Source organism: Furipterus horrens, unplaced genomic scaffold (genome assembly GCF_987537825.1).
Source record: "Furipterus horrens unplaced genomic scaffold, mFurHor1.1.pri manual_scaffold_11, whole genome shotgun sequence".
NCBI lineage: Eukaryota > Metazoa > Chordata > Mammalia > Chiroptera > Furipteridae > Furipterus > Furipterus horrens.
Genome location: NW_028327181.1, coordinates 44822229 through 44842671, shown reverse-complemented (window position 1 = coordinate 44842671; position 20443 = coordinate 44822229). Strand labels below are relative to the sequence as shown.

The window sequence follows — 20443 nt, the reverse complement described above, 5'->3', positions numbered from 1 at the left end:
CAGCAAAGCCCATTAAACCGGGTCAAACAGCGCATACCCCCTCGCGTGCCACAGCCAGTCAGCCAGGCACCGGCCCCGCCCTCCCCGCCGTGCCGCCTCCCTGCCGCTCACCCTGGAAGCGGCGGCTCGGTGCTCTGTGCTGCTGATCACCGGAAACCCTGCCCCTCCTCCACCTGGCAGGCCTCCCCTGGGTTCGCTGCCCTGAGCAGTGACTGCTCTCGCCCAGCCCCAGGGACCCTGTGGTCCCCATCAGTAAGCCCTGCACTCCACCCTGGCCGCGGGGGGCATCCTACTGTGTCCAAGCATAGTGGCCCCAGAGAGCAGCCCCTGCGCCTCCCCGAGCACGAGCACGGTCCCACAGGTGCCCCGAGCCCCCCACCCCCCAGCTGGGTGGACGCAGAGCAGCATCCTCCGCACCAGGCAGTCCCCCCAGAAAGCCTGATTTACAACCTCTGCCACTAGGGACCAGAACAGGGCACTCTCTGGGCCTCTGCCTCTCCTTGGTTCTTACGCAGCACAAAGGCCTCTGGCCCATGAGGGAGTTCTGGCTCTCAGGGGTGACTCTAGGCCTCTACATTCTGCAGTTACCTGGCCACAATGATAGAGCCACAGAAAGTTGTTAAAAAAAAAAAAAAAAAACCACAGAGAGCCTGCATGCAGCCTTCAGGTCCCCCCAATGGCATCATCTTGCATAACTATAGTCCAATAACATCACAGCAAGAACGTTGATGTTGCTGTGATCCGCAGCTTGTTCAGATTTCACCAGTTTACATGTGCTCATGTGTGTGTGCACGTGGATGTACGCAGCCTCATCATGTGCAGATTCGTGTAACCACCGCAATCAAGATGCAGAACGGTTCTGTCACCACCTAGCTCTCCCTCTGTTGGGACCCACCACACCCCCACCCCAGCCCCTGGCCACCAGGACCTGCTTTCCGTCTCTGGATCCACCCAGGTCCTGTGTGGTCTCATTGATAGCTTGCTCATTTCTGTGTCTGACTGGTACTTTCTCCATGGTGTGCATGGACCAGATTATTTAGCCATTTCATCTGTTGAAGGACATTTGGGTTGCCATTTTCAGGTTATTATGAATAAAGCTGCTGCGAACGTTCATATGTATACATATAATGTGTGTTTTACATAATATGCATGCGTGATTCAATTTCAGAGTCCAGAGTGCTAACCATTACACTATGGAACCGCGTGATTCAATTTCAATGCATCTTTGCCAACATGTTGCGTGGCCACTATTGTTTTATTTTAGCCATCCTGAGAGACGTGCCATTGTCTCTTATTTTGCTTTTTCTTAATGACTAAGGACATTGAACTTATTTTTAAGTGCTTATTTGCCATCTGTGTGCACTCTTTAGTGAAATACCTGTTCATGTGTTTTGCCCATTTTCTAACTGGATTTTTTGGTGTTAACTGTTGAGTTTTGAGAGAGCTTATATAGTCTCCATAGGAGGCCTTTGTCAGGTATGTGGTCTGTAGCTATTTCCTTTTTCTATTTTTCTTTTCAAGTATATAATACAGTTGACTCAAACAATGTAAGGGTTAGGGGCACTGACTTTAAATATTTCTTGCCAATGCCTTCTAGCCTGCAAAGTTTCTTTAGAGAAATCAGCTGACAGTCTTTTGGGAACTCTCCTCTAGGTAACTAACTGCTTTTAAGATTCTCTCTTTATCTTTAACCTCTGGCATTTTAATTATGATGTGTCTTGGAGTGGGCCTCTTTGCATCCATCTTGTTTGGGACTCTCTATGCTTTCTGGACTTGTATGCCTGTTTCCTTCACCAAATTAGGGAATTTTTCTTTCATTATTTTTTCAAATAGATTTACAATTTCTTGCCCTTTCTCTTCTCCTTCTGTTACCCTTATGATGCTAATGTTAGAATGCTTGAAGTTGACCTAGAGGCTGCTTACATTATCCTCATTCTTTTACATTTCTTTTTTCTTCTTGTTGTTCTGATTGGTTGTTTTTTTCTTCCTTATGTTCCAGATCATTGCTTTGATTCTCAGCTTCAACTCATCTACTGTTGTTTCCCTATAAATTGTTTGTTTCAATTAGTGTATCCTTCATTTGTACTGAATTTTTTTTCTAAGATTTTATTTATTTATTTTTAGAGAGAGGGGAGAAGAGAAAGAAAGACAGGGAGAGAAACATTGGCATGTGAGAGAGACATTAATTCTCTCTCACCCAGGGACCTCACCTGCAACCCAGGCATGTGCCCTGACTGGGAAGAGAACTGGCAACCTTTTGGTTCACAGTCCGGCACTCAGTCCACTGAGCCACACCAGCAAGGGCCTGACTGGATCTTTTTTATGCTGCTGAGGTCCTCACTAAGTTCCTTGAGCATCTTTATAACCAGTGTTTTGAACTCTGCATCTGATAGATTGCTTATCTCCATTTTTGTTTAGCTCCTTTTCTGGAGTATTGATCTGTTTCATTTGGGCCATGTTTCTTTGTCTCCTCAATATGGCAGCCTCCCTGTGTTTGTTTCTATGTATTAGGTAGAGCTGCTATGGCTCCCTGTCTTAGTAGTGTGGCCTAATGTAGTAGGTGTCCTGTAGGGTCCAGTGGCACAGCCTCCCCTATCACCCAAGCTGAGTACTTGAGGTGCGCCCTTCATGTGGGCTGAGTACACCCTCCTCTTGTAGTTGAGCCTTGATTGCTGTTGGCAGATCAATGGGAGGCATTTGCCCAGGCCTGTCAGCTGCAAGGACTGGCTGTGACCACTGACCACCAACCTCCGCCCTCCATGGAGGGTCAGCTGAGTGGGGGCAGGTGGTGGTGCTCTGACGTGGTCTGTAGGTGTCCACTGGGTGTGCTGGCCCTGGGGTTTCCCAGGTGGTGCAGGCCAAGGTCAGCCCCCACCTGTGTTTTGCCCTGGGCCACCCTGCCTGAGCTGTAAAGCAATCTGAGATGGCTGCTACTTGTGCTGGGCTTGGAGATTCCCAGGCAAGGCCAAGCTGTGACTCTAAGTTGGCTGCTGCCAGTGCTGAGCCTGAGGCCACTTAGCAAGAGGTACAGGGGCTGGAGGCTCACTGAGGCAGGCTGTTGCTTGTTTGAGAGGATTTAGGAAGTTATGAAGCATGAGCCAAGACCAGCCATTCATATGGAAAAGTCACTGTTAACAGCTGTAAGTTGGGTGGGACTGAGCCTCAGGGGATCTCCAGGGCAGGGCAAACAGTGTCAGCCAAAGTAATGGAGTCTCAGATATGGCACCCGCCTGCTGGCTCTGTGGGGGAAAGGTTCAGAAGAGGGACAATGGTTTCTGCCCACCTTGCTCTCTGGGAGAAAATTGTCTCTCAGCTCTTTCTTTAATTCCATAGTTGTCAGACTTCCATTCAGCTCGATTTCTGATGGTTCTGCATGATGGATGTTTTATATTTTAGTTGTAATTTTTGATGTGGTTGTGCAAGGACATGAGCCGTGTTTACCTATGCTGCCATCTTGACCACAGGTCCTCCAAATCTATGATCTGTTTTGAGTTAACTTTTGTCTAAGGTGTGAAGTTTAGGCTGAAGTTGAGTTTTTGACTTATGGATGTCCCCAGAAAAGTTTTATGGGGAGAAAACAGCCTCAGAGTATAATCTTACCCAGGGTCACAGAGTAAGGGATTGGAGAGCTAGACTCAAACCCAGGTCTGTGAGTTTTCCTTCTGCTCCGCACTGCGACATTGATGTATGGACTGGCTCCCAAGGATGAGCCAAGCCTGGGCAGAGAGTAGGGAGCATCTTGATCAGCCCTTGGGGTGGTATTTCCAGTGGCCAGCTTGGGAAAAGGTCATTCAGTCATTCAGCAAACCCCAGCAGAGTCTGCCGTGCATGGGCCCACGGCTGTAGACAGGGGGCAGGAACGACACAGGTCACAGAGTTATTGGTGCCATGGAGGACATTGCCCTGAAGCTTCAGGGGCCCAGGCACCACAGAGTTGACGATAATGTGCATGAGCTCCCTGGGTTTAGGGAAGAGGGAAGGGTGTTCCAGGGAGAGGAACAGCATACACAGAGACCCAGGGTGTGAGCGAGAAGGAGCGTGGGCAGATGTGTTTTAGCAGCTCCCTCTGCTGCCCGCAAGGAGGGTAGGTGAGACGAGGCTCAGCGATGAGCCGGTGCAGTTTCCCCGTCACTGAATCCATTGGCATTGCCTACAGGGTGGGAGAACTGGGAGGAAAGGCGGGAGCGACTCCCAGGCTTCTAGGGTGGGCCCTTGGCTGGATGCAGGTGTGATACCAACGTGGAGCCCTGTGGGGAAGCTCCTAGACCCACAGAAGTCCCCCACCCAATCCCCTGGCCCTCACTTTTGGGGGGCTGTTCACTACACAGTTGGCACGTTCAGGAGACTTTGTTCAAGTGGCGACGCCTCTGCTGCTGTCATAAAGGAGAGGTTGTTCTTTCTTGGAGTTCAGCACAAACACTTGGGCAGGTGACCCGAGCCGGCCGTGCTCAGAGGTGGTGCCCACGCCAGGAGCCGGGAATACGCTGAATAAACGCAGCCAGAACATCCTGACTCAGGCTTTCTGAGCTATTATGTGGCTGTGACTCCTCATCTGGCCCTCCCATGAGGGCTGGGCCCTTCAGGCATCAGAGCCAGCCAGTCTAAGCCCAGAACTCGTCAGGAGGGGCCTGTCACCTACCCTCTGAAAGCTGAACCCTAGTGGCCCCAGAGTTCAGCCATGGGGCCCTGGGCTTTGTCCCTGGTCTGGTTGTGTGTCTGGGCAACTCATGCCCTTTCTGTTCCCGAGTTCTCTCATCCGCACAGTGGCTGGGGGTGGAGGTGGGGGGTGGGGCGCGGGAAGCCGGAGCCAACAGTACCTGAACTCCTTCCCGGATCTTTTTGGGGTTCTTTCTCCCTCTCTTTCCTCCTTCCTCGCTCGCTTATTCACTCATTCATTCACAAAGGTTCACAGAACGTCTCCTGTGGGCCCAGCCCTGAACTAGGTGACACCTGGGAGTGGGAAATGATTCAAACCCATTGTCGACCCTTGGGGAGCTCCCAGTCTGGTAGGAAAGGTGAACTATGCAAGCAAGCAATAGTGATTGAACACTCAGCTTAGGAGCCCTTAGGAGGGAGCTACTCTGCCCTTGTTGGGGGGTGAGGGAGTCAGGGAAAGCCTCAGGGGACAAGCCGTTTACAATGGGCCAGGAAGCAGGAGGTGAGCAAGGGTAGGGAAGGAGCACCCGGAGGAGGAGGTGTCTGCAGAAGCTTGGGGGAACCAAGCACTGGGTGTGGATGAGAAATCACGAACAGGCCGGGGTGGCTGGCGCATGCCTGCCCGATGGGAGGACCCGGACCTGTTGGCAAGTGCCTCAGATGCTACAGAAAGGGTTTTTTCCCCAGGAAGCCATGGGCTCCAGGGATGGGGAGTGGGGAGGGTTTCCTGAGAAGTAAGTGGTATGAGCAAAGCTGTGGCTTTGAAAGGAAGGAGGGGATGGGAGGGAGGCAGTGAGGACCTGGTGCCCAGGTGTCACAAAGAGGAGATGGAGCCAGGGTGGTGCAGAGCAAAGCAGGCAGGGCGCTGGCAGGAGGAGCCGTGGGGCTGGGGGCGTTTGGAGGACGGAGAGGGAGCGTGGGGGACCATCTCTGGGACAGGAGGGGCGAGGGGGCAGATCGGATGGGACACGCTGAATGGGAGGTGCCTGGGGGGTGGCAGGGAGCAGGTGTCCTGGGAGACTGGGGCTCCAGAGAGGCTGGCTGGGGTGTAGGGTCATGGAGTGGGGACTGCGCTGCTCCAGCCTTTCTGACCTAGAGGAAGAGATCTGAGCTACACGCCTGCCTGCAGGCTGTGCATCTAACGAGGGGCCTTTTAGAAGGGGCATTTGGAAACTTCACTACCCACTCACCCTCCCACCAATGGGCCTCCATGGCCCAACACCCCCGTGCCTGTCCCTCAGTCATATTGGGGCAGCCGCTGCCTCTGAGCGTTGCTGTAGTCGCTGTCTCCTGTGCTCTGCACAATACTGGCCTCGGCTGGAAACCCAGGGGACAGGAGCCCAAGGTGCTTTAAAAAGTGTTTCCTGGAGGAACAAATGAGCATGGGGTGGTGCTACTTGTCCCCTACGCTGTGCTTGTGAGCCAGGCAGAGACGTACCCCCAGCTGCTGTGAGTGGTGGAAGAGAAGACCCGGGGGGCCCCCGGGCTGCCCTGGACAGCGCCAAGGTTTCTGCCGCAGACAGGGCTCTGCTCCAGCCGCTTGCTAGGGAGGCTCCGGTTTCAGCTTCAGTCCAGGTCGGGGCTGAGGCCTGGGACCTTCATTAATTCCTCCATTCACACACCAGATGAGTAATGTGGCTGTCCCAGCTGCGGTGGGGGCGATGGCCACAGCACGTCGCAGTCCCAACCTTCCCAGACTCCCCGCCGTGGGGAATAGGCAGGGAAGAAATGTGCCCAAGTCTCCCAGGGGAGGAAAGGAGACGCGGGAGGGGAGCTGGGCAGGCGAGCTGAAGGGGCAGCGTGAGCAGGAGGAGCCTGTCCCCCAGGAAGGTCTGGGGAAGCCACTGGAGCTGGGGGGCTCGTTGAGAGGGAGGCTGGTGGAGGAAGGGCAGGAAGGCCAGCTGGCCACAGCTGGTGACAGGGCAGCAAGGAGAGCCGGTGTGGAGTCCGGGTGACGGAGGGTCTTGGAATCTGCAGAGCGGCTGAGCCAGCAGGTGTCTCTGGGAGGTGACAGGCTCCTCTGGAAGCTCCTGAGCAGCTCAGGGTGAGGGTCCGGGAAGAGCTCCTGCCCTAAAGCTCTGATCTGGAGTGGGGAGGTTTGCCCCTCTAGCCTCCACTTGCCGGGCCAGGGGGTTGGGGGGAGGGAGGGCGGCGGGCAGGAGGGCAGAATGAAGACCAGTCAGGCCTTAGTGGCCAGAAGAGCTCTCAGAGGCCAGCCCCGCTTTGTGGCCCAGACTAGAAGCTGCGGCCCAGGGCCAGCGGCAGCAGGTCAGAGGCAGGGTCAAAGCGGGGCCAAGCCAGGCTACTGCCTGTGGCCCAGGTCTTGCCCGCCCCCGGCGCCCCGTCCCTATGAGGGGCAGTGGGGGCAGGCGTGCAATGCGGGCGTCTCTCTCGTGCAGATGACGTGGGCTGTGTGCTGCCGTCCGAGTGCATGCGGGCCTGCGGGGCCGAGATCGGCTGCTCCAACATCGCTTACCCCAAGCTGGTCATGGAGCTGATGCCCGTCGGTGAGGCGCAGGTGGGGCTGGTTGGGGGGACCAATGTGGGGGCTGCGGGCCATTGCAGATCCGATGTGACACTGCATGACGTAAGGTAGGAAAGCAGCAATATGAGCACAGGTGCTCGCCACATGCCGGGCGGTTTCCGGGCTTCACGTGTTGGTTCCCTGCATCTTCCTTTCAGGATCCTCTGTGCTATGATCATCGTCCCTGTTTTAGAGACAGGGACACTGGGACCCAGAGAGGTTAAGTGGTTTGGCCAAGGTCACATGGCAAGTGAGTTGTGAAGTGGGAATTTGAACCTGGATGGCCTGCTTCCAGAGCTGGCCCTCTTAGGCCAGTTTCTCTTCCTTCAGGCCCACTGGGTGCCAAGCCCTTTTATAAACTGCTTCTCTCCTTTATTATTTTTTTATCCTCACCTGGGTTCATGTTTCCATTGATTTTTAGAGAGAGAGGAAGTAGGAGAGAGAGAGAAACATTGATGGGCTGCCTCCCATACATACCCCAACCAGGGATTGAACCCACAACCTAGGCAGGTGCCCTGACTGGGAATAGAACCCACAACCATTTGTTGTCGGGGATGACACTACAACCAACTGAGCCACACAGCCAGGGCATACAAACCGCTTCATTCCTTTGAGGTAGAGTTATTAGCTGCATCTTACAGATAGGGAAACTGAGGTATGAGGTAAGGAGTGCTTGTCCGAGGTTACAGAGTGGCTGAGACACAAACCCCAGTCTGTCTGGCCCAAGCCCACACTTCCTGTGCTGGGATTAGCAGCAGCTCCAGCCCCTGGCAGACTTGAGCGGGGAGAAGTGGGGGCAGGTTGTGGCCTTGTCTGTGTCTCTCAGGGCAGCCGCAGGACACCCAGTGTGCTATGGATGATGAGGTTCCAGTCACAGGAGGGGCAACAAAGCAACGACAAGGAGGCGGGAGGCCCCCCTAAGCAAAAAGAGGAGACAGCTCTCAGACTCTCTGCAGCCCAGTCCACCTCAGTGCCCAGCCCCCGCCCCTGGCCTCCCGCGGAGACGGCCTGGCTCAGCCTGCTCTGCCCTCCCTCCCAGGGATGTGAGTGCACAATCCCAGGATCAGATCTTGGCACAGCCACTTGTTGGCTGAGATATTTGGGGCATGTCCCTTCCCTGCTCAGAGCTTCAGTGTCCTCATTCGTAACCGGCGATAATGACACCTACCCACCCCTCAGTGTTGCTGCTGGGATTAAACAGGACAACGTAGGAAAACGGCCCGGTGCAAGTCTGGGCTGCTGTGCAGGTTTGCGCCTCTTGGCCTCGCCTTCTCCTTCTGCTCTGGGGGGCTTCCTAAGCCCCCCAGCACTGACCCAGTTGTTATTGGGTCACAACCCCACTCCCTTCTACGTCTTCAGCTTCCGGTCTGAAAAATGGGTGGGGAATAAGCCCTGAGTTAATCCACCTGTCTGAGCAAGAAAAGGAGGGTGGAGAAGTGTTTTTGGGAAAACACTTCACTGAACTCACTTTGCTTTGGGTCCCATCCCAGCCAGCCTGGCATGAATAGTGAGGCCCATGGGGTGCCTGGAGGTCAGGCAGCAGGTTAGGTGTAGGACCTGGGCCTGGCAGCCCAGCCAGGCAACACATGGCACCTGTAAGGCTGAGCCCTCTGGAAGGGGCCCTGTCAGAGTTGTCCTAGGGCAGGGGGCAGAATCTGTTGGGGGAGGGGGGCCGATGCTTAGACACACGAAGGAAAGCATCAGAAACCTTGGAGACAGACTTGCAGCAAGACCTAGTGAGGGGAGGCGTCCAGCCTGAAGCCACACAGCACTGAGTCTCCCCGGCCTCAGCCCCTCTCCAGCCTGGGACTCCTGGAAGGTTCTGCACAGCAGTGCCTCACCTGCCTCAAGGAGGACCCTCACTCGTTTTCAGCCAATCAGCAGGTGGATTTTTCTATCCTCTGTGGGGACCCACCGCTCCTCTTCCACTGAGCCAACAAGAAAGGGAACGCCCTGTGCCTGCTGGGGTCTGCCACACACAGGACGGCCCCAAGGCTGGGCCAGGGCAACCTGCCCAGGGTGTGACCACTCAGCTGAGGGTCCCACCCCAGGCCTTCCTCTCTTCCCCACCAAACCCAGAGTTCTGCCTCTGGCCTGCTGTGGGTCCCTGGACACCTATCTTCCCCTCTCCGAACTTTCACTTTTTCATCTGTCAAACGGGTTAATAATCCTTCCATCAAATGAAGTCATGGGTGTGAAAGTACTTTGTCAACTGCAAGGCTCTGTAGAAATGAGAAGGCTGATAATAGCACCACCAACAATAGAAGTGAAACCAGAAAAGTCTGCGTTCACGCTGCCTGACGCTACCAGAACCACTGAGCACAGACGAAGAATATTTATGGTCGCTTTATTCAGTGCTGGTGATCTGAGAAAGTAGCCGGTTATGTGCCCTCAAAACCTGTCTGAACATCTCATCTCAAGCCGACCTTCCTATAAGGAGAAGAAAGGGTGGGTAAGGGTTTTGGGGAAAAGGTTAACTGGATAAAAGTTGCAGTTCCACTATAATTTTCCTAGTACTTTATCTGCTGATCAACTCTTTGTCTGCGTCACAGACTTCCCTCCCTGGGACACAGTGGCTCAGATGGCATCTCCATCACTTGCAGACCCCTGGGGCACAGAGGTGGAATTGCTTGTCGACCTCCTGGAGTCACGTGGGTCACACATTCCAGTTCCTGGAACAGCTTTCCACATGCATTAATCACTTAGGCCTTTCAACTAAGGCTAAAATCTTTAACTCTTGAGTTACAACTTTAATCACTTAAGCCTCTCAACTATGACTGAAGCTAAAATCTTTACTCTTGAATTCCCCTATCATTTCTCCCTATTAGTTTTTAATCATCTTATAAGATTAGTTTAATTAAAAAATACAAAGACAACATAAAAGCAGAGAAGATTATTTAAAAATCATTTGGCTGTTGAATAAACAGTCCTTCCACATATTGGGAACCATCCTGCTGGCAATTTGATGTGACTAAAGGCATAAGATACATTAGTTGTGGTGTTATAATTCACCTAAAATAGTCTTAGTACAGTTGACCAAAGTTGCACGTTTTCCAGCTGGAATATTTAAAGAAATTAAAATATGGAAAGAAAACATTTCCCTGTCCTCTAGAGTTACCATACGTCCCCAGTGATCTCTCCAGGGGAGCGCAAATGCCTACAAGACATGAAATGGACGTTTGTACGACACAGGCTCCAGTCCACTTTTCTTCTCGTCGGCTCTCTGGGGGCCTGTTTCCACTTCTCGAGCAGCAGCTTATCTCCAGGCTCAAAGGAGTGCAGCGCACCTGCGGGGAGAGGCCTCTAATGCAAGCGAGGCCATTCGTCACAACTAAGGTCTGACTTAGCTGCTGTACGTAGTTCTTCACCCTCATTTCTTGATCTGCACGCATACCTCCCACCCCAATGACGGCCTGAATGGCCGCCCGTGCACAGTTTCACAAGGACTCGGCTGAATCCCACTCCCAGGAGCCACCCTCACCCTGAGCAGGGCAACAAGTAAAACTGGATCCCAGCGGAGATGAGTTTCTTGACACAGTTTGGCTACATTTTTCTTCAAGGTGTGATTCATTTCTCCACCTTCCCAGAAGCCTGGGGTCTCCGCGCCGTGTGGAGCCTCCCCTTGATCCCTAAAAATTACTAACCTTTGGTGTAACCTCTGAAACAAAAGCGGGTTCATTATCACTCTGGATGCTGCCAGGGAGGCCAAAGCCAGGGATTGTTTCCCTCAGTAGGGCTTTCACTGCCTCTGAGAACCTCTCAGCTCTAGTAAGACAGGCCTCTACCCATCCTGAAAATATACCAACAGAGACTAACAAATATTTCCATCCTCGCACCCTTAGCGTCTGGATAAAGTCTATTTGCCAGTCCTCGAACGGGCACTGCCCTTGGTGTTGTTTCCCCTCCTCTTTCTGATGGGGATCTGGCTCAGGACTGGTCTTCTGGCACAAGCGGCTTTAGGAATTCCAGGACCTGTTAGCCATGGTTTAATACAGGTGGTTTGAAACCCCAGCTCTTAGCTTTCTCTAAGTCTGCACTTGAATAGTCAGGGTCGAATTGTCACAAGTATAGAACATGTACCAAAGCATTACAAATCCTCCTTTAGCCCTGGCTGCTGTGGCTCAGTAGATTGAGCACCGGCCTGTGAAACCCAAAGGTTGCTGGTTTAATTCCCGGCCTGGGCACGTGCCTGGGTTGCGGGCCAGGTCTCCAGTTGGGGGCATGTGAGAGGCAGCTCATCTATGTTTCTTTCCCTCTCTGTCTCCCTCCCTTCCCTTCTCTCCAAAAATAAATAAATAAAATCTTAAAAACACATATATAGGTGATTCAAAACCTCAGCTCTTAGCTTCCTCTAAGTCTACAGTCGAGTATTCAGGGTTGAATTGTGACAAGTTTACAACAGGTACCAAAGGCATTCTAGATGTTCCTTGGCTGCTCCATAGGCCAGATTGTTTCCTCCAGTCCTCATTCTGATGCCCGGGGCAGCGCATAACTGCCACCTGTAAAGGTACCTGAACAGCCTCTAACAATTTAAAATTTCTGTTGCATGCTTAGTTTCCTTTTTATTGGAATTTAATGGTCCTCTTTCCTTCCAGATACACATGCACTCTCTTTTGAATTAATTCTGCTAGAATAAACATGATCAATTATTTCAGCACAGTAACACAGTAGCGCAGCTGAGTCAGGCTCTGGGAGAAGGGAGGTAGGAAATAGCTTAGTTTTGAATGGCTTGGTAGCTGCCCACTCTTCCAACAGGGAGCCCCCAATTTCCTTTTTGCTCCAGGGGGCTCAGCACTGGGTGGGGTGCACAAATGGTGACAGGCTGTTTCTAAGAAAACTTTCCAGCTTCCTGAAAAAGCTCACAGGTGGCTGCCATGTGCAGACTGGCCCCCCTGGACAGTGTGATCTAATTTCTTTGACAAGCCCAGTAAGACTCCTTCCGCCAGGTTCAAGCGGGAACCCAAGAAGCAGTACTGCCTGCTGGCAGGTCTGGGCCTTCTGGGCTGGTACTTCACAGCCACAAGATGCCAGGTGGTTCCAGGTAACAATCATATTAGTTAAATGATGCATCTGCATATTGTTACAGGTTCCTCCTCCTAGTTTTAGATCTTCTAAGTCCTGGCTCAGGGTCTCCCCAAAATCATGGGGGACTTCTTGAACCCTTGTGGTAAGACTGTCCAGCAATATGGAGCCTTGACCCGAGATTCTGGGTCCTAACATTCAAAAGTAAACAATGGTTGAGAGTCTTGGTCAACCGGAATGCAAAAGCAAGCATCTTTTAAGCCCCAATACTGAATACGAGTCTGTGCGCAGGCATACTGTTCTGTCCAATGTCATTTATGGCTCTTAAATCTTGTATTGTAGAGGGAGTGGCAGGACCAAATGAGTCCATGTTCCTGAAACTTGTGAATTATCGGGCATATTCCTTCTAGGTCTCCCTTCACAAAGGATAATGCCTCTCATTGGGAGTCCCTGCCCCTGGTTTGAGGTCAGCACTTACAGGGGAGGCTTGCTTAGCCTCTGTGGCCTTCCAGCAGCCCACACAGTGGGGTTTACCTGATTCTCAATTTCCTCTGGCCAGAGTTGCTTTCCTCCTTCTTTTTATGGTTACATAAGGAATTGCTGGACGTGCTTTGGTGGGACCTTAGGTGGAGATGTTGTTATTCTAGAGAGAAAGTGATTTGAACACAGAGTTTCGATAACAAATCCCTTCCAAGAAGAGGAAAACTGTATCTCCCACAGTATTCTAATGGCTTCAAGAAAAATTGACTTTCAGGGCTTCCAGAAATTCCAGTTCCAGTTCAGTTAGAGGTCTCTTGACCACGGAATATGTTGTTCTGGTATCAGTCAAAAAAGTTTACAGTTTGTACCCCCACTGTTATTTTTTTGAGTTCTCAGACTCTGACCTCCTTTTCCCTCACTTGGGGCCCTCGTTTTGCCAGTGCCCTTTTCCCTTGCAGTATGATTGCCCTGCCCCAGTAGGGGCTGCTCCTCCACCGAACTTGGTTCCCTGATGAGTTTGGAATGGAGAGACCAGTTCAGGCTCACCTCCTTCGGCTTCCACAGCTGAGTAAAAGGAGGAGGCCCCAGGGCTGGAAGAGCCACAGGAACACTGACCATGCTCACAGCAGCCAAACATCCCAGTCTCCCTGGTCCCTCTCTCCTGAGCGTCTGCTGTCTGCCAGAGCACATTCCCTTTCCTCTGGACCGTTTTCCCATTTCCCTGATCTTTGACAAAACAACTCTACTTGCAGTATAGTACAGTAGTTCAAAGACCTGTTCAGTGGCCAGCATTCTCCTGAGTCCAGATTATACATAAACTAAGCAGTATTAAGCCATTTTCATAGGTTCGTAAGCATAGGTCAACCAATCAGCCAGAATTTGTCCCTAAGGGCTGTTTCCTGGAAGGAAGGCTCCACCCAGTTCTATCACACAAACCAGAAGGAATTTGCTCCAAAGACTGTTTCCTGGAATGGAGCCCCCCCACCCCACCAGACAGAGCTCTGTAATATCACAACAAACCAGAAGGCACCTTAATTCCTGATGACTGTTCTAAGTTGTAACCTGGGGCTGCAGTTCTACCAATCAGAGCTCTGTAATGTCACACAACCCATAAGGCACCTTCTTACCAGACAGAGTTCTGTAATATCTAAGTCATCATCACACAAACCAGAAGGCACCTTAATTAAGCCAGGACTGCAATCCTGAATAAGAATGCTCAGTGATTCAATCAACAGTGAAGATGATGGGAGGTGCTGAGAATTGGAGAAGAGTCCTCAAGTGAAACCACTTGGCAGCTGCTAGGGAGTCTCCCAGTCCACACTCCAGTGCCGCCCAGTCCAGGCAGCCAGTGGGACTCTCCACCAAATACCCAAACTTACTGGAGAGTCCCAAAGGTGTCCTATCTGGGTCACCAGAATATGAAACCGGAAAAGTCGGCATTCATGCTGCCTGTCACTACCAGAACCAGTAAGTGGAGACAAGAATTGAATCTTGAATCTTTAAGGGTGATTTATTCAGATGCTAGCAATCTGAGAAGATGGCAGGTTATGTACCCTCAAAATCATCTTAACATCTCATCTCAAGCTGACATTTTTATAACAAGATAGGGTAGGTAATGGGGTTGAAAAAACTGTTAATTAGATAAGAATTGCAGTCTGGTGGCAATCTTCCTAGTACTTCTTTATCTGTTGTAATTGTGACGTCGTTGTGTGAGGAGGCGAGCCATGTTTACCTACACCTCCATCTTGACCAGAAGTCTGCTTCTTTATCTGTTGATCAGCAAATCTTTATCTGTTTCACCCACATTCCCTTCCCAGAACACAGTGGCTCAGATATCATATTGATCACTTGCAGATATCCTGGGGCATGAAGGCTGGATTGCTTGTCACCTCCTGGAGTCACTTAGGTCATGTGCTCCAGCTTTCCGCATGCATTAATCACTTAAGCCTATCAACTATGACTGAACCTAAACTCTTTAACTCTTGAGTTCCCTGTCAGAAGCAGTGACAGTTGTGACTATTATTGCCAGCAAGCCACAGGCACAAGAAACCCACTCAGAAGTTCTCACAGTTTGCCCTTAGTCTCCTCTGCCTCCTGATTTGGGGTGTTTCACCACCTCAAACAACTCAGCCTCCTCCCACCTGACCGTGTGCTGGTGGGACTTGTGGGTGGAGGCTCAGCCATGCAGCGCTGATGGTGGGCCCTCACACAGTAGGACCCAGACAGGAGGGGCTCCGGGGGGCTAGGCGAGGGCGAGGCCACGTCCTGGCAGCCCCTGTCTCTAACCCACAGGTCTGCGGGGACTGATGGTCGCAGTGATGATGGCTGCGCTCATGTCGTCGCTGACCTCCATCTTCAACAGCAGCAGCACCCTCTTCACCATGGACATATGGAGGCGGGTGCGGCCCCGGGCGGGCGAGCGGGAGCTGCTGCTGGTGGGACGGTAAGCTGGGCGGCTGCGGGCACCGGGAGGGGCTGCGAGGCGGGCTTCTCAGCCACACGAGCAGCCCATGGGGCTCCACCAGGCTTGAACTTTAAGAGATGAACATGCGGATGCTGGGAAGGAGAGAAGAGGCCAGAATATCTTGTCCATCCCACCTCCCACACTGCTCTTCTGGCCACCCCTTGGCAGTCCCAGGCCTCAGCTTAGACGGATCTCTCACCCTGAGCAGCATCTCTGAAGGGGAGCTCCCCCCGCAGCCACCCCAGTGATCTTCCTATCTTCTCAAGCTCTGAGCCCTGAGCCCCACTGACAATTCCCAGCTGCTCCAGAGGGGCCCAAGCTGGAGCTCAGGGATGACCACACTCAGGCCCCTGTGCCCCTGCCCCACTGAGCTCTGCTCATTTTCTCCTAGGCCTGCTTGCCCCTCCTTATTGCCTCCATGACTCACCGCTGACCAAGGAATGAGCCCCTCTCCCCTCCATGTACCCTTAATAGGTCCAACATCTTCCCATGCCCCCCTCCACCCCCTGAGGGGCGGGCAGGGACTGTGTCTGCACAGCCCTCTATCGCCTCCGTGTTTAGCCAGGCACCGGGAGTCCCCTGGGGTGAACTCAGCAATGGTTGATGGGGAGCTGGTCTCTGAGCGTGTGTGTGACTGTTTGGGTCCTCTACCAGGACCACCCCCTGCCCCGGGCTCTCACTGAGCCACGTGGCCGCTCCTCTGCTGGTAGAGGGGCTCAGCCTTCTGGGGCTTAGCTTGGCCAACAGTGCACAATCAGCAGGACAGGGCAGGGGGTCCCCCAGAGCTGCAAGAGGTGTCCCAGTGATGCAAAGAAGCCAGCCTTTTCAGAAGCACCCTGCTGGGACACACCTTCAGCCGGCAGGTGTGATCTCATCTGCAGCCTCCAAAACAAGGAGCCTCCCTCCCGCCTCACAGGAGGCGTCAGCCTCAGCGTCAGCGCCCCTCCCGGCACACCCCGCCCCTCCCGCCCCGCTGTGGTTCCCTGCCTTCGCGGCTCTGTCCTGGAGCCCACCCCTGACCGACAGGCTTCTCCCAAAGCCTTGCCGTGCTCAGCAGTCCTGAAAATTGGGAGCTGCCTGCCCGCCTTCCTGTCGCCCGGGGTGAGCCCCACCCCAGCCTCCCCTGGCCCTGACAGCCTCCTTCTGGCACAAGGCTGAGTGGGGCCGAGGGCTCCTGCTCTCTGGGTCCCCGCTCTCTCAGCTGCCAGTGTGGTGGAGTGGGAAGAGCCCAGTCCCTGGGTTCGGCTCCCTCACACTTCCCTTTCGAGGCACCAGGACATCCCCAACCCCTCCAGCCTCCTCTTGCCTGAGACAAAATGGTTCGAGCCCTGTTTCCTAAGCCATGTGGAGTCTCGGATCCTCAGAACCTCAATTCAAGATCTGGGACTTAGAAAGGGGCCGCGGGGTGCCCCGGAAGCCTGGGGAGGAGGCTGTCTTGGGGCAGGGCCGGCAGCAGCATGCTGGTGACCCCTCAGCCTCAGTGGGCTGGGGCAGTAGCCAGAGGCGGCATCACAGGCCTGGGACTCTGACACCTCTACCTCTAGGACCCTGGCCTTGGCCAGCCCCAGCCCACTCCCCACCCTTCTCTCCTTTGTTTCCCTCCCCTTTTCCCTTCTGTCTTTTCTTCTCTGTTATTCACAGGCCCCCCCACCCCCCCCATCCACCCCCATCCCCCACCTCAAGCTGGGCAGTATGGACATCCAGAGGGATCTCAGACCCCCACCCTAACCTCAGGCCTGAGAGGCTCCCCTACTACTTCAACTGCAGCTTAGGGGCAATGGGGGCAGCCATCCTGCCAGCAGTGTGCCGGGGGGGGGGGAGGACCGTGTCCTGGAGGAAGAAGGCTTTGACCTGGGCCTTGGGAGACGAGGCAGACAGAAAAGCGCCTGGGTTTGGGGTACCTCTGGCAGCCAGGTGGTGGCTGAATCAGAAGAAGAAACCCTGGCAGGCAACAGGAAGACGAGGGCCCTCCTGCAGGCTGGGCAGGGGGCCCAAGACCCTGCAGAGACGCTGAGCCTGGCACTGGACTTCAGAGTCCACGTGAGGAGGGCGGGGTGGGGCGGGCATTCATAGCCCAGCTGTGCCTTTGAAGATGGCAGTGCCCGCCTGCCAGGCTAAGGGCTCATTAGCCTTAATCACAGTGGCACCACCTTCCTCCACCCTCTCCCTGAGGCCTGGAAAGGAAAGAAGGAGGCAGGCAAGCAGGCGGGAAGGAGCGGAACCAGAGAGCCAGAGAGTCCGGCTCCTGCTGCCTGCGGCTGCCGCTCAGCCAGAAAGCAGAGCCGGGTTGGATTGTCGTTGCGCTTTTATCAGTATCAGAGGCCAGCAGTCTGAGAGGGGGCGGGGAAAACCCCCCTTCCCTTGAGCTTTCAGAAGCAAGTCTATGGAGGAAGGTGGGAATTTTCTAAAGGGGAAGTTCCTGGGGTGCGCGGGGCGGGGGACAGGGGAGCCAAAAGGGAAGTCCTGCAGCCTTTTCCCGAGCCCGTGCCCTTGTTCCCGCCTTATCCCTTAGCCTTATCCCTTAGTTGGCGTGGGCACTCCTCTCTTCCCCACAGGACACCGGTGCTCTGTGCCTGGGAGGCTGTGAGTTCTGTGGTCAGAGAGGAGAGGCAGAAGCCATTCGCTCTCAGGTGTCCTTGGTTACGTGCGGGAGGTGGGGTCTTGAGATTTATCAGCTGGCTGTAAGTTGCTCAGACTGTTTGGCCCTGTTTAATTTTCTTGCCTCAGTTTCCCCATTTCACCTGCCCAGGAATTTTCCTAGCTTCTTACCCTCCTGTGTCAGGAGGACCCACCCCAGCTGCACACATAGCCTCATTCACCACTGCTGTCCCATTCGGGGTTCCAGGGGGGCTCATCCATCACCCACTTCAGGAATGAGGGGCACCCAGCTGACACAGGGGCAAGGGGTGCTCAGCCAGGGAGGAGTAGATGGAACACCTCACCCAAAACCCTGTCCCTTTAGCTGAGTTGCACACCACTTGAAGGCTCCAGGGCCCACTCCTTCTGGAAGCCCTCCTGGATTGATGCTCCCTCAGCCCAGCCCTGACCGCAGGGTGACAGGCTCATCATTGACCAGGGTCTGCTTGTCACCGAGTCTGGGCTCCTAGCACAGTGCCCTGTACTCGGCTGGGCTCTTGTTGAACAGTGAGGTGGATGGACAAGGGAAGTGCATCTCTGATGTGGAGGGCCCTCACCTAGAGAGGCAGGCGGGAGCTGAAAGGAGTGGATGCAGGGTGGGTTGGGAAGGGGGATGGCAGAGATCTCATGAAAGGGTTTGGAATGGGCAGGACTGGCCATGTCCCTGAAGGAGTGGACCATGGGCCAAGGAGGAGGCTGGAGCCGGGCAGCAGGGCACAGATGGGGAGCCAGTGTCAGTGAGCAGGGCAGGGATGGGGGAAGGGAGGGTCTGCATGACAAGCCCAGCACGGCCTGCCTGCAGGTTGGTCATCGTGGTGCTCATCGGTGTGAGCGTGGCCTGGATCCCCGTCCTGCAGGGTTCCAACAGCGGGCAGCTCTTCATCTACATGCAATCGGTGACCAGCTCCCTGGCCCCCCCAGTGACGGCAGTCTTCGTCCTGGGCATCTTCTGGCGGCGTGCCAATGAGCAGGTGAGGTGGGAGGAGAGCTGGGGTGAACCGGGCCGTGGGGGTTCAGCTCCTCCCTGGCTGCCCCTGGTGTGTGGCTGCAGGAACCTTGGCCTTGTTCCCATGGCCCAGCTGCCCTGACTCCTCCTCCCCAGGGGGCCTTCTGGGGCCTGATGGCCGGGCTGGCGGTGGGCGCGGCAAGACTGGTCCTGGAATTCCTCTACCCAGCCCCGCCCTGCGGTGTGGTGGACCTGCGGCCTGCCATCCTCCGCAGCATCCACTACCTGCACTTTGCTGTCGCCCTCTTCGCCCTCAGTGGAGCCGTGCTGGTGGCCATGAGCCTGCTGGCACCGCCGCCCCAGGGAGCCCAGGTAAACTCACCCTGACTCCGGCACCTGCCCCTTAACGAGTTCTGACACCAGTCTCATTCTGACTCCTGACCCTCTGACTCAAGAATTTTCTAGCTCTCGACCTCTAACCTTGTTCTGGCCCTGGCCCGGTCTCGCCCTGGCTCCTGGCCCTTTTTGAACTCAGCTGCCCTCGTTCATCCCTGACCCCTGGTCCTGTCTGGGCCCACCGCCCCCTCCACCAGCCCTTCACCCCCGATCCTGCCACACCCCACCCCTGTGCATTCCCCCCAGATCCAGAACCTTACCTGGTGGACTCTAGCTCGGGACCTGCCCCGGGGAGCCAAGGCAGGTATGCATGGACCCCCGGTGCTCCCTCCCACTCCCGTCCCTGGGGCTGGGGCTTGGAAAACGTGGCACTGGCTGTGGCCCTGTGATCCTCATCCGCCCCCTCCTCCCACCCCCTGCAGGTGATGCCCAGAAACATGCCTTCTGGGCCCGTGTCTGCAGCTTCAATGCCATCCTCCTCGTGTGCATCAACATCTTTTTCTATGCCTACTTCGCCTGACACTGGCCCTGGGCAGGAGGGGCCCTTGGAGCCTTGAGGTCCACCCCTCCCTAATGAGGACACCAGGGCCAAAGGGGGGCGACTCCTCTCCCAGTACACGGCGGCCGGGTCAGTGCCCAGGGCTGGGCCCACTAGCAAAGCAGGAGCCCTGAGAAATTAGGGAGGAAATGGCAGGAAGGACTGTGATACATCAAACATGGCGGTCACAGCCGGAAAGAAAGTTAGATTTCTTGTGGACATCCTTGCACTGCATTGCTGTTTTTATTTTGAGTATGTGGTCCAGGTTGGGAGCAGCACAACCTGCCAGAGCTTGGGGCTCCAAGGGTCTCAGGCCACCCCTGGGCAGAGGGAGAGTGCCCCCTACTCTGGCTTGCGGGCCCCCCCTGAGCCCCCCATCCCATCTGCTTCCAGCTGCCACGGGAGCCGTCTCCCCCGCCCCCGCTCACTGTCCCTCCGTCGCCTCCTGGCATTCAAAGCTGTTTCCGCGTTCCCTTCACTCCGCCTGCTCCCGAAGGTGCCCAGACTTGGGGCAGGTGTTGCTTAGTAACCCCTGCTGCAGCACAGGGCATGTGGACACCTGTCTTTTCTCAAGCTGGGGCCTCACCCAGACTGCCCGCCCCCTTCTGGATGCTGCTGGACTTCAGAGTCCAGCTCAGGTCCCCACTTCCCACCTGGTCTGCAGTCCCCAAGTTCCCCGGCGGTGACTGGGCAGAACCTGGGCCTGAACCGAGCCTCTTGGGTGGCTGCGTCCAGGGCTTGCCCCTCAGCATGTGTCCATTTTGAGATGAGCAGCTGCCT

General features: G+C 54.7%; 1 protein-coding gene across 1 annotated transcript in view; it reads left to right on the top strand.

Annotated features, from left to right (window-relative positions):
• The window catches only part of SLC5A10 (solute carrier family 5 member 10), a 62695-nt gene extending 42813 nt beyond the window's left edge, over positions 1-19882 (top strand). The window contains exons 10-15 of the mRNA XM_090257783.1: positions 7056-7163; positions 14975-15125; positions 18586-18754; positions 18886-19101; positions 19372-19429; positions 19548-19882. Coding sequence (XP_090113909.1) covers positions 7056-7163; positions 14975-15125; positions 18586-18754; positions 18886-19101; positions 19372-19429; positions 19548-19645 — 800 coding nt within the window. The 3' untranslated portion in view covers positions 19646-19882. The remainder of the gene's footprint in view (positions 1-7055; positions 7164-14974; positions 15126-18585; positions 18755-18885; positions 19102-19371; positions 19430-19547) is intronic.
• The last annotated feature ends 561 nt before the right edge of the window (positions 19883-20443 follow it).